The sequence below is a fragment of the Vicia villosa genome, linkage group LG5, assembly GCF_029867415.1.
Source record: "Vicia villosa cultivar HV-30 ecotype Madison, WI linkage group LG5, Vvil1.0, whole genome shotgun sequence".
Lineage (NCBI taxonomy): Eukaryota > Viridiplantae > Streptophyta > Magnoliopsida > Fabales > Fabaceae > Vicia > Vicia villosa.
The window spans coordinates 103,651,252-103,663,192 of record NC_081184.1 but is presented as its reverse complement, the minus strand read 5'-3'; the positions used below and the strand labels follow the sequence as shown (position 1 = coordinate 103,663,192).

At 35.3% G+C, this 11,941-nt stretch overlaps 2 protein-coding genes across 3 annotated transcripts; both read left to right on the top strand.

Annotated features, from left to right (window-relative positions):
• Positions 1-5,079: 5,079 nt before the first annotated feature.
• LOC131606961 (probable histone H2B.1) lies at positions 5,080-5,777 on the top strand. The gene has a single exon (XM_058879037.1). The coding sequence runs from the start codon at positions 5,150-5,152 to the stop codon at positions 5,594-5,596; it is 447 nt and encodes a 148-aa protein (XP_058735020.1). The 5' UTR covers positions 5,080-5,149; the 3' UTR covers positions 5,597-5,777.
• Positions 5,778-8,531: 2,754 nt separating this feature from the next.
• On the top strand, positions 8,532-11,493 carry LOC131606960 (pentatricopeptide repeat-containing protein At2g27800, mitochondrial-like). Of its 2 annotated transcripts, none has more exons than XM_058879036.1 (3): positions 8,532-8,637; positions 8,708-10,058; positions 10,431-11,493. In XM_058879036.1, the coding sequence occupies exons 2-3, from the start codon at positions 8,777-8,779 to the stop codon at positions 10,463-10,465; spliced, it is 1,317 nt and encodes a 438-aa protein (XP_058735019.1). In that variant the 5' UTR covers positions 8,532-8,637; positions 8,708-8,776; the 3' UTR covers positions 10,466-11,493. The 2 variants fall into 2 exon arrangements, with proteins under 2 accessions (XP_058735019.1, XP_058735018.1); XM_058879035.1 differs by having other exon boundaries at positions 8,723-10,058; positions 10,431-11,491.
• The last annotated feature ends 448 nt before the right edge of the window (positions 11,494-11,941 follow it).

The window sequence follows — 11,941 nt, the reverse complement described above, 5'->3', positions numbered from 1 at the left end:
ACCTGTCCGTTTCCCATGGTAGGGAAACATCATTCAGAAAGGGTGAGATATCTACCAATATAAACAAACGCATGATAAACAATATATTAGAATTTAATCATACGAAATTATCACGTTACAGCTTTCAGACTACATTTATAATAACAATTAACCTGAACAGTTATATTAACAAAAATCAATAACAACAACATATTAATAGTTATAACAACTATTGCTCATCTTCCAGACAATACCTGTCACAACACGTCATTAGTATAACAATTTTATAATTACAACTCCATATTATCACAATTTAACAACAACTCAAGTCACATCACATCACAATTAAATCACACTCATGCCACATACAATGAGACTCTACAACTGCACATGCATGTGGTACCCAGGGCTTCAGCCCCCATCGCCAATTTCCAGTTAAACAGAGGCATCAAGGCATAAGCCTTCGTCACTAATTTGCCAATCCAGGCCGTCGCCAAAAATGCATATGTATATGAATGCAACAAACACACACAACAAACAACATCATCGTTACAAGGCATAAGCCTATATCGTCGCTATACTAATAAATAGAGGTATACATCGTCACTGAAACATCCTTCAACTTCGCATAAAACAACAACAATTATCACCACAACAACAACTAATTTCATCGAATCAACATGACAGAATCACAACAAATAATCAGGAATAATTTCCTACAAATTTAACCCCCACATATCATTCATCATGAGTCCGGTTATAGAGTTAGAACCCCACCCCTTACCTTGTATTCGGAGTCCGTTCTACAATTCTACCGATCGAAGCCATCTAGCCTTAGCTCCCAAACATTGCCTCTTTTAATCAGAATCAAAAGCTGAAAATTTTCCTTAATTTGCAGCTACAGTGCGATGATGATATCTCACAACTCAGACCTTATTTTGAAGATCCCAACGGTCAAAAGTTAGATATAGGTGTTGTGAACCTACCCACAAAATTTAGTGATGATCCAACGGTTAACGAATCGGGGATCTTCGATTTAGTGAGACTGCTGCAAGAAAAACGGGAATGAATTTCTCTCCTATTTTCTCTCTTCTCTACAACTTCCCATAACCAATTCCCCAAGACTTTTTCTCTTCTAATTAGCCTAATCCTTATCTTAACCTAATTTCATTAAACCTATTGGGCCTAACATTCACACCCCACGTTTTACTACCACCATCACTTAATTAAGTCCATATAGTAAGTCTAGTATTTCTTCAATACTATTTCTACAACTTAATCAATTAATTAATCGACTAATTAATCATAAAAACCCATGTCAACAATTCTCAACACTCCACAAATTCAATAATTAAATTCGAAATAATTTGAAAGTATTTAATTAAATAACTAATTAAATACCGGGTGTTACAACTCTCCCCCACTTAGAATATTTTCGTCCTCGAAAATTTATCCGATACAACCATCATCAACTTCACTTCCACGTCCAACCATCCAACATAACAACCCATTAACACATCTCAAATCAATTACATATATGTCGACAATTCCGGTACTTCTTCAACATAACCGTTACTAACTTGTAAACTATTCCAACGCTATTCGAAAGTGCGAACATCGACGCCATGCGGCGACACTCTTTACGGTATCTCCAAAACTTCTCAAATGGGACACTTAATTCTTAAAATTTCTTCTAAACAAACCCTTTAATTACTCCTTCAATTCACTCAACTCTGACACTAACGTCCAGCGCAACACCAACGCACAAGTCTGGTCCCAAGGACAAGCGTAACCGCAAACTTCATCTCTTTCCAACATCATCTTGTTACAAATAATTCTATTAAAGCTGATGGAACCATTTTTTAAATAAATTTCTTCTCATTAGCTTTCCAACGCTTCAAACGGGACTCGAATCGGATACCCAGAACTCCAGTTATGAATTTTTGAAGTTTCACAACAAATTCAGCAATTTCCTGCATTTTGCTTACGAAAATTTCACTCCAAAACCTGTTTTTCTTCAACTTAAACATATTCCAAAAAAACTCTTAACATATCTCCTCACTCCCAAACTTTTTATAACTCGAGAGACACATTCTTTCGTCGAAATTCAGTTTTCGAAACACCAAGACAACAATCCTCTTTGCAAACTTACAACTGAACCACATCCGAGAAGCAAAGCTTCTCCCCCACTTCGCTGAAACTAATTCCTGCAACAACCAGAAAGCAACAAGTATCGACAGTGTTTCACACACTTGTCGCGTACAGAGGAATAAACAACATTAGACAACTTGGCCGGACGGACCGACCTGCTCTGATACCACTAATGTAACACCCCAAATCTACCCGATAAATTATACGGAAAATCAGAGTATAAATTCCAAACAAGTTCATTTGAGGTATCACATATTCGTCATCTCAAAAACATTTACGGCTTACTTGCCTTCATATAGATACATAGCACAAGAATTTAAAACGATAATCAAATCATTACAAAAAAATCACTTTGTTTAAATTCAATAATTAACTCGCAGCGGAATCAACAAACTTCATAACTATTCAAATCAAGTCGTAGCATCATTGCACGGTAACTTTAAGTTACAATTTAAACCAAAACCATATAAAAATTCAGCAAAAGAATTAATAAATAAAACAATCGTTTTATCCCCCCGAGTGCTACGTATCAGAGCAAGACACCAACTCGACTAACAGCAACTAAAGACTTCATAAAATCACTTCAAAACTTCCACCGCTATCTTGAGTACCTGTCCGTTTCCCATGGTAGGGAAACATCATTCAGAAAGGGTGAGATATCTACCAATATAAACAAACGCATGATAAACAATATATTAGAATTTAATCATACGAAATTATCACGTTACAGCTTTCAGACTACATTTATAATAACAATTAACCTGAACAGTTATATTAACAAAAATCAATAACAACAACATATTAATAGTTATAACAACTATTGCTCATCTTCCAGACAATACCTGTCACAACACGTCATTAGTATAACAATTTTATAATTACAACTCCATATTATCACAATTTAACAACAACTCAAGTCACATCACATCACAATTAAATCACACTCATGCCACATACAATGAGACTCTACAACTGCACATGCATGTGGTACCCAGGGCTTCAGCCCCCATCGCCAATTTCCAGTTAAACAGAGGCATCAAGGCATAAGCCTTCGTCACTAATTTGCCAATCCAGGCCGTCGCCAAAAATGCATATGTATATGAATGCAACAAACACACACAACAAACAACATCATCGTCACAAGGCATAAGCCTATATCGTCGCTATACTAATAAATAGAGGTATACATCGTCACTGAAACATCCTTCAACTTCGCATAAAACAACAACAATTATCACCACAACAACAACTAATTTCATCGAATCAACATGACAGAATCACAACAAATAATTAGGAATAATTTCCTACAAATTTAACCCCCACATATCATTCATCATGAGTCCGGTTATAGAGTTAGAACCCCACCCCTTACCTTGTATTCGGAGTCCGTTCTACAATTCTACCGATCGAAGCCATCTAGCCTTAGCTCCCAAACATTGCCTCTTTTAATCAGAATCAAAAGCTGAAAATTTTCCTTAATTTGCAGCTACAGTGCGATGATGATATCTCACAACTCAAACCTTATTTTGAAGATCCCAACGGTCAAAAGTTAGATATAGGTGTTGTGAACCTACCCACAAAATTTAGTGATGATCCAACGGTTAACGAATCGGGGATCTTCGATTTAGTGAGACTGCTGCAAGAAAAACGGGAATGAATTTCTCTCCTATTTTCTCTCTTCTCTACAACTTCCCATAACCAATTCCCCAAGACTTTTTCTCTTCTAATTAGCCTAATCCTTATCTTAACCTAATTTCATTAAACCTATTGGGCCTAACATTCACACCCCACGTTTTACTACCACCATCACTTAATTAAGTCCATATAGTAAGTCTAGTATTTCTTCAATACTATTTCTACAACTTAATCAATTAATTAATCGACTAATTAATCATAAAAACCCATGTCAACAATTCTCAACACTCCACAAATTCAATAATTAAATTCGAAATAATTTGAAAGTATTTAATTAAATAACTAATTAAATACCGGGTGTTACACCTAGCACAACAAACGTTATGGGAAAAGTGACATTGACTTGACATGTTAGGTTGTAATAGGTTTGAGTTGTAAAGGGACAATCAAAAGCTAACTAGTTTTGCAGATTAGATTGGAAAAAGGAGGGAAAAATGAAATGTCACATATTCAATTGGTTAGAAATGAACCAGACGCAAAATTAGTTGGATTAAGTAATTTTAAGACATCAAAAGCCCTCAGTTTGAACATATGACATACAACAGGATGAGAGCAAAGATGAACTTTTCAGAGCCATTAATCTTCTTATGTTATAGATAGATTTTTTGTTTTGTATTTTTAAAAATGATTTTTAAGAAAACGTTTTCCAAAATATTAAAAGTTTTTTCAATTTCGTTTTTTATCAATTAAAAGACTAATTTTAACATCTTATAACATAAACATACATTATTAAATATCAAAACATAGGCAAAAATACCGATCGTTAGTCGATATAATGATAATTGACACTGAACTGGCTAGGAAGAACCATTGTGATGAAACCACTTGATTTCAAAACTGACCTTGAACCGAACTATAAAAATGGTGAAAAGAAAGAAAAAAACATAAATTTTTTTTTTTTTTTTTTTAAAAAATAATCTTTATAAAAAATATTTGAAATAACTTTTGACAGACTTGGTTTAGTTTTTGTGAGAAAAAAAATATAAACCAATAAAAAACAATTAATATGCTTTGATTTTTGTAATCTTGGAGTGTATCTTTGGGCGCGCAATGAAAAGCAATCAAGAAAAAAAGAGAAGCGATAAGCATTTCAGCCATTATATCAACGAAAGATCTTGACCGTCTATTCTTATATCCTCATAAGAATATAAGATAACGGCTTAAAGAGCACCACGTCATCGATCCGCATATAGCCTCGTTAACCAATGGTAACACGAAACCCTTCTCATATAAAAAGACCGCAACACTCTCAATTCCAACAACACAATTTCCATTCTTCTTCTTATTTCACTTCAAATCTCAATCTCAAACCCTAATTTTCCCAATGGCGCCAAAAGGAGAGAAGAAGATAGCTGAGAAGAAACCCGCAGAGGAGAAGAAGACAACGGTAGCCGAGAAAGCTCCGGCGGAGAAGAAGCCAAAGGCCGGCAAGAAGCTCCCAAAGGAAAGCGGTGCCGCTGCCGGAGACAAGAAGAAGAAGAGGAACAAGAAGAGCGTTGAAACATACAAGATCTACATCTTCAAGGTTCTGAAGCAAGTTCACCCAGACATTGGTATCTCAAGCAAGGCCATGGGAATCATGAACAGTTTCATCAACGATATCTTCGAGAAGCTTGCCGCAGAATCATCAAGACTTGCAAGGTACAACAAGAAGCCGACGATAACTTCGAGGGAGATTCAGACCGCGGTCAGACTTGTGCTGCCCGGGGAATTGGCGAAACATGCGGTTTCTGAGGGTACAAAGGCTGTAACTAAGTTCACTAGTGCTTAATTTTGAAACTCCTGTTTAGGGGTTGATTGTGTGATTAGGTGGATCTAATGGATCTGTGTATTATCTTTGAAGTTGAAACTGTGGATTTGATTTGATTTGACTCAAAATGTATTATGATGCATTGATTCCATTCAAAGATTATATGTATATTTTGAGATCGATGAGATCCCCTTTTTTCTAAGTGACTGTTTTTTATTAATTTAAGTTAATGCCTAGGATTTATAGCTATTGTCACTAAATCACACTGCTCGTTTTCATTTTATGATCAAGTTGCTTTTACACCATACTTAATCTGAGGCATTGGCAAAGCATATAATTCTACAAAAATATCCACCAAATTTCAGATGCCTCTCTTATAGCTAAATTATCCAATTTATCTTACTTTATTTGATTTTTTTCTTTCAAAAATTATTAACATTATTTTTTCTTTTATAATAGATGAATTAAAAGGAGTTTATTTTAATAGGTTATATGAGTCTCTTTATTTTATTTTTTTTCGATTTTGATCCCCTATTTTTAAAAAGAACTAAAATAGTGACATTTATAAGGGATCGAAATAAAAAAACAAAATTACCCCTAAAAAATCAGCACCTTCACCTTACAAAAGTCTCTCTTAAATGATAATTTCAACTACTATTTATAAAAGTATGTAGCAGCAGTCTCACTTAGGAAGGTCTTTAGCTCGCCTAGCAAGCTTGTCGTTTTGCCCCATATGATATCTTCCAACTCATCCAAATGGGCCTAGTCGCCTTACTTTTCTAGGCGAGACCCTATTTTTGCCTAACGAGACGATCTTCCTTCATTTTAAAGTTACTTAGCCTATAAGAAATACCTCAAACCGCATTGCTTTGCTATGAGAGATTGTCAAACTCGCATAAAGAATTTCCCTTTGCTTTACTATGAAGTAACTTGGCATTGAAGAATTGTTTGAATTACTTTGTCTTGCCTTGTCTCGTCCAACAAACTATCTTTTTTGCAAAGCAAAGACATCCCTTCCTTTTTTTCCTTGCATCTGGCTAAGCGAGATCTTGGTTGGCCTGACGAGGTGACTACCCAAGCTTTGCTAGGCGTGCCCCTATTCTTTCTAGCAAGAAATCTGCCTGTTTGCTTGATACTTTAGGTTTTCATTGACCATTTTTATTTGTGCTTATGAATAACATAGTTAAAAATCTCACATAAATATTTTATTATGTTTTCATGATAAAATGGGGTAGTTTCATGTGATGACTTGTGATTTAAGTCAATAAGTGCGTATGTAAAATAAGTAAAATTTGCACTTATCAACTATGAAGTGATGATAATTTTCATGAAGTGAGGGTGGCCAACTAGATTGAACTATAATAACACTGTCCATTGAGAAATATTGCTCGTTGAGGAGGCGTTCTATGGTACCCATTCTTAGTGGGAGTTGGTATTGCGAATATGTGCGTTAAATGCACTTCATGTTAGCAACACAATATGCAGTGACGACCAACACCTGTTCCACGTGCACAAAGGAGGGAGGTAACACACCTAGGCCTAGTTAGCGTAGTCAAGTGAAATTAATGAATCCAAATGCCATTTGTGCCATTCCATGGACCCAATTCACATATAAAGCAGGAACCTTCAGTTAATTTTCATTTCTCACATTGTTCTTTATTTTAACAGTTTTCTCATAGAAAGAGCTTCATTTGCTTCTCCCTCCCCGTTGAAATTCTCAAGTTTAAGTTACTCTATTTAATCAATCTTCTTCTTCATCTACCTTGTCCAAACTAGCTGCATTAACCATATACATTTCTTTTTTCTCCTTTTGCATTTATGAGTTTTCATTTGCGCATGCACATGGAGAATCCAAAAAAGCCAAATATAGGAATTCCCATCATAGAACTTAGTGATGCAATTTATAGCAGTGAACGAGTGACAGTTATTCCAGGTTATCAGAAGCCTTATCCGACCCAAATTGATATCAAGCATGTCAGGGTATAAGTTACTTTTAGGGAAGTTAAGCTGGCTAACCTCGACGTTGTTGATGGTATAAGTTACTTTTGGATTATGCTACTCATTTTAAGAAATCTATTTGCTTTTAGGACCCACTATTCTTCCAAGGGGATAATTTATATGATTGGATTAGACATGACATCAATAGTGACTATAGCTTTTTGGCTGCTTGCTAGTGGTTGTGGTGCGCACGCTAGAAATAAACAGTGTCTTGCGAATGAATTTGTATCTTCCTATACTTTGAAACTCATCATAATAGATCGTGCTGATCTGTTAGCTAAATGTTTTCTGAAGTATAATATGTCTCATCCAACGAGATCGATCACATGGAATGCACACAAAGATAGTAATATGATTTTGAATGTTGATGGAAGTAGTCTTGATAATTCTGATTTCTCGGGTTTTGGTGGATTAGTTAGAAATGATGATGATGCTTTGGTTCAGAGTTTTGCGGGAAATATAAGTTGTTCTAACATCCTCCAAGCTGAGTTGATGACGCTATATCATAGTTTGTTTATGGCCTGGAAACTTGTCATCTGTTTTATTCTGATCCCAACTCTACTATCAAACTTATCTCAAAGTTTGTTAATGCTTGATACACTATGCCACGATTCTTCAAAATATTAAAAGGTTTCTCTTTAAGGAATGTCCAGTTCAAATATTTCATACTCTTAAAAAGGAGAATGGTTCAGCTGACTATCTAACAAAATATGAGACTAATAATGATACAACGTATCGATTTTTTTTGCAGAATCTTCTGTACTCGAAATCATCACTCTCCTCGTAGGTTATATTAGTGAGACTTTAGTTTCTAGATGATTTCTTTTTTTCTTTTTATACTTGTAAAAAAAAATTACTGAGTACCCAAAGAAAATTAATGTATTGGTTAAATTAAATTTTAATTTTGTGTATAATTTTAATTTAATTTTAAATTCTTGAATATTTGAGCTTAGTTTACCCTCTTCAGGACACAGGTTATCATTTTCACTCTTCAATCGCAGTATCAATCACCGGAATCACACCATCACGATTCTCTTAAGTGTCGCCGGAATCTCATCGACCAGGTTAGTTGCCAATGTTAATCTACCCTTATCACTTATTGTTTTTTCCACTATAAATTTTGATATATTTTAGGTTAATTTCACATAGGTTCTGAATCGTGGCCGAGGAAGAAGAATCGGGTTCATTCTACACTACACCAAAATGTTAGCTTTTGGTAGAAATTGCTTGAAATATTGTAGCCACTTAAGAAGAAATAGCTCAAATGAAAATCTATGTTTAGGGTTTTTTCCTGAGCTATTTGTTCTCAATGATTCAATTGGGAAAAATTCAAACAAGATAATGCATTATCCCTTCCAAACCACTTATAATCATGTTTTGTTTCCACTTATTAGCTTTAATTCTCATTATTATTCAACTAGAGCTCCTTCAAGGTCTTACCGAAGAAGAGTTCGAAATCGGTTTTTGAAAGCAAATAAGCCTGTTTTAGACCAAGCACAGTTTCAGTTTGCACAGTCTCAGCTTCTCCCGAGGTTCACTCCTGAAGAATTATGCAATGTTATCGCTGGTCAACGCGATCCGTTAGTTTGTTTAGAGCTTTTTCATTGGGCGTCTCACCAGCCGAGGTTTCGGCATGATTTGTCGACGTTTCATGTCACTATAAAGAAGCTGGGTGATGCGAAAATGTATCAGGAAATGGATGATGTTGTGAACCAGTTGCTCGCGGTTCGTTCTATTGGTTCAGAATCGTTGTTTAATATGATAATTTATTATTTCACTGAGGCGCGGAAGTTGACTAAAGCTGTTAATGTGTTTAAGCACATGAAGAGTAGTAGAAACCCGAATTTTAGCTTTAGGCCTTCGATTAAAACGTATAATATTCTATTTGGTGCACTTTTGAGCAGAGGGTACAATGCTGATATAAACCTTGTGTATATGGAGACTATGAGATGTTTGTTCAGGCAAATGGTGAATGACATGATAGAACCTGATATTTTTTCGTTAAATTCTATGATAAAAGGTTATGTGCTTTCTCTTCATGTTAACGATGCGTTGAGGATATTTCATCAGATGGGCGTTGTTTATGATTGCGAACCCAATTCTTTAACTTACGATTACTTGATTCATGGGTTGTGTGCCAAAGGAAGAACAGAGAATGCCAAAGAATTGTATCATGAAATGAAGACCAAAGGTTTCACCCCGAATAGTAAATCTTATAATTCGCTTGTCAGTTCTTTGGCACTCGTCGGAGAGATCGAGGATGCAGTAAATTATCTATGGGAGATGACTGAAAAGCAAAGATCAGTTGATTTTATTACATACAGGACCGTACTGGATGAAATATGTAGACGCGGAAAGGTTCAAGAGGCCATGAGATTTCTGGAGGAGTTGCAAGAAAAGGACCTCGTAGATGGACATACTTACAGGAAGCTTCTTTATGTGCTTGAAGATGATTATGGGAATTCAGAAGACAGAATTGATTCAGGTATGCAACCTTAAATCTTTTATCATTATTGTTAGTTTTTGCTATAGCCTGGCTAAGAGTTATATTTAAAATTTTGCATGTTATGTATCGAGTTTCATTATGTTTAGGCTACAAGTGATAATTAAGTTGTTTATCCAACGTGATTGTAAATGCATGTCATAAACAAAGGCTTCGTGTGACTAAAATGTCATGCGGTTTAAAAGTTAAAACGTGATATTATATTTTCAAGTTTCAACTCATTGCACCGTCATATCGTCATAAAATATCGCTATATCAGTTAAGAATTTTGTTTTCTTTCATTACTGATTGCTCTAAGAAGAGAGTTATGTGGTGTCTTTGAAAAATGACAATTGTACCAATGTATATTTTCAGGTCCAGCTTTAATGTCACCTGGAAATTCTTGGTAAACTCTTGGATCTGTTTGGCATGAAGTCCTCATGACTCGAAATGCAGAATTGTCAGATGTTCGAATCCAAAGACAGGGCTCTTTTGAGGAATGTAGTTGACATCAAGGTTGAAACCTTGGATCTAGTATGGGTCCGTTCTTTCAACTTCATAGATACCTTTTGCTTTTAAACCTGAGCATAGGCGTGTAAGCTCGTTGTAATGAACCTGAACCTGGACGGTTATGGTTTGCAACAGATCCATCATCCTAAATTGCTGAAGAAGTTACTGTTTCTTGATCAATATAGATAGATATATGACCTTGCAATAGGCTTTTGGTTGCAGCATAACTCCGGAATAATGGTGAAACAGGGATGTGTAAGATGTCTCTGCCCTTCATGGGAAAGGATTCCATGCATTCTTTACTGTGCCAGATTAGATTGGTTATGAACCGTGATAGAAATTATTTATATAATCCTTGAAAGTTGCTGTCTTCTTGTCCAGGATATGTAGTACTCTATTGACACTTAACATTGAAGACATGTTTGGTGTCCAAATTATTATGGTGTGTTGATGTCTGTGTCAGTGTGATTGCTTCTAGCCAGGATGGAAAATGGACTTGTAGTAAAGTAACAATGGAAATCATAGAGGTGAACCTACAGAGGGTAGAGTATGTTGCCACATACTCAGTAAAGTGACTATAGATTGATTGAGATTTAACAGAGTTGATTAGGTGTAGTAACTGACACTTTGGTAAGGAAAACAAAAATGTGTTATGTACACTCAGGTTTCCCTACACATGTAACACATGTTTAGTCACATAAAATTGTAGTTAATATAGTTGATGTATGATTAATTTATATTATAATGAAACTTGTGAAAATTTGATTAGTCATATAGTTGAATTCACTAAAACTAGTTTGAATTAATCATTTATTCAATTGAATTATCCACTTTTTAAGGCGTGATTAATTATATCATTTATGTAGTAAAAAATGAATGTCAGAATGTTATTACGGGTAGTGCAAGCACAACCGCACTTGGATTTAGAGGGAAGGATGATTGAGTGAAAGAAAGTTGAATGAATGTGCAAGCAGGACCGCACATGGATTTAGAGGAAAGGATGGTTGAGTGAAAGAAAGTTGAATGAGATGTTGTATTTATATATACACTAGCCACCTAAATCAAATGTAACTGTCTATAGCATCTTTCCATCATCTCTGATTTGAAGGGAGAGGTTATGTTGATCAATTTTAAATTGAACAATATGACTAAATGTGTTAGAATGCTCAACAACAGTTCTAATGTGTTAGATAAGATCTTGCAAATTGGGAAGAATGCGGGTAATAAAAGAGGTCTTGGGTATACACATAAAGGAAAACCCAAAGGCAAAGTGGCAGAGGTTAAGTTTGTTCAAGCTAGAGGTAAACAGAATATGTCAGATCAAAGGCTCTGACATCCGCAAAGACATTAGAAGAATTTCTCAGGAAATAAGGATC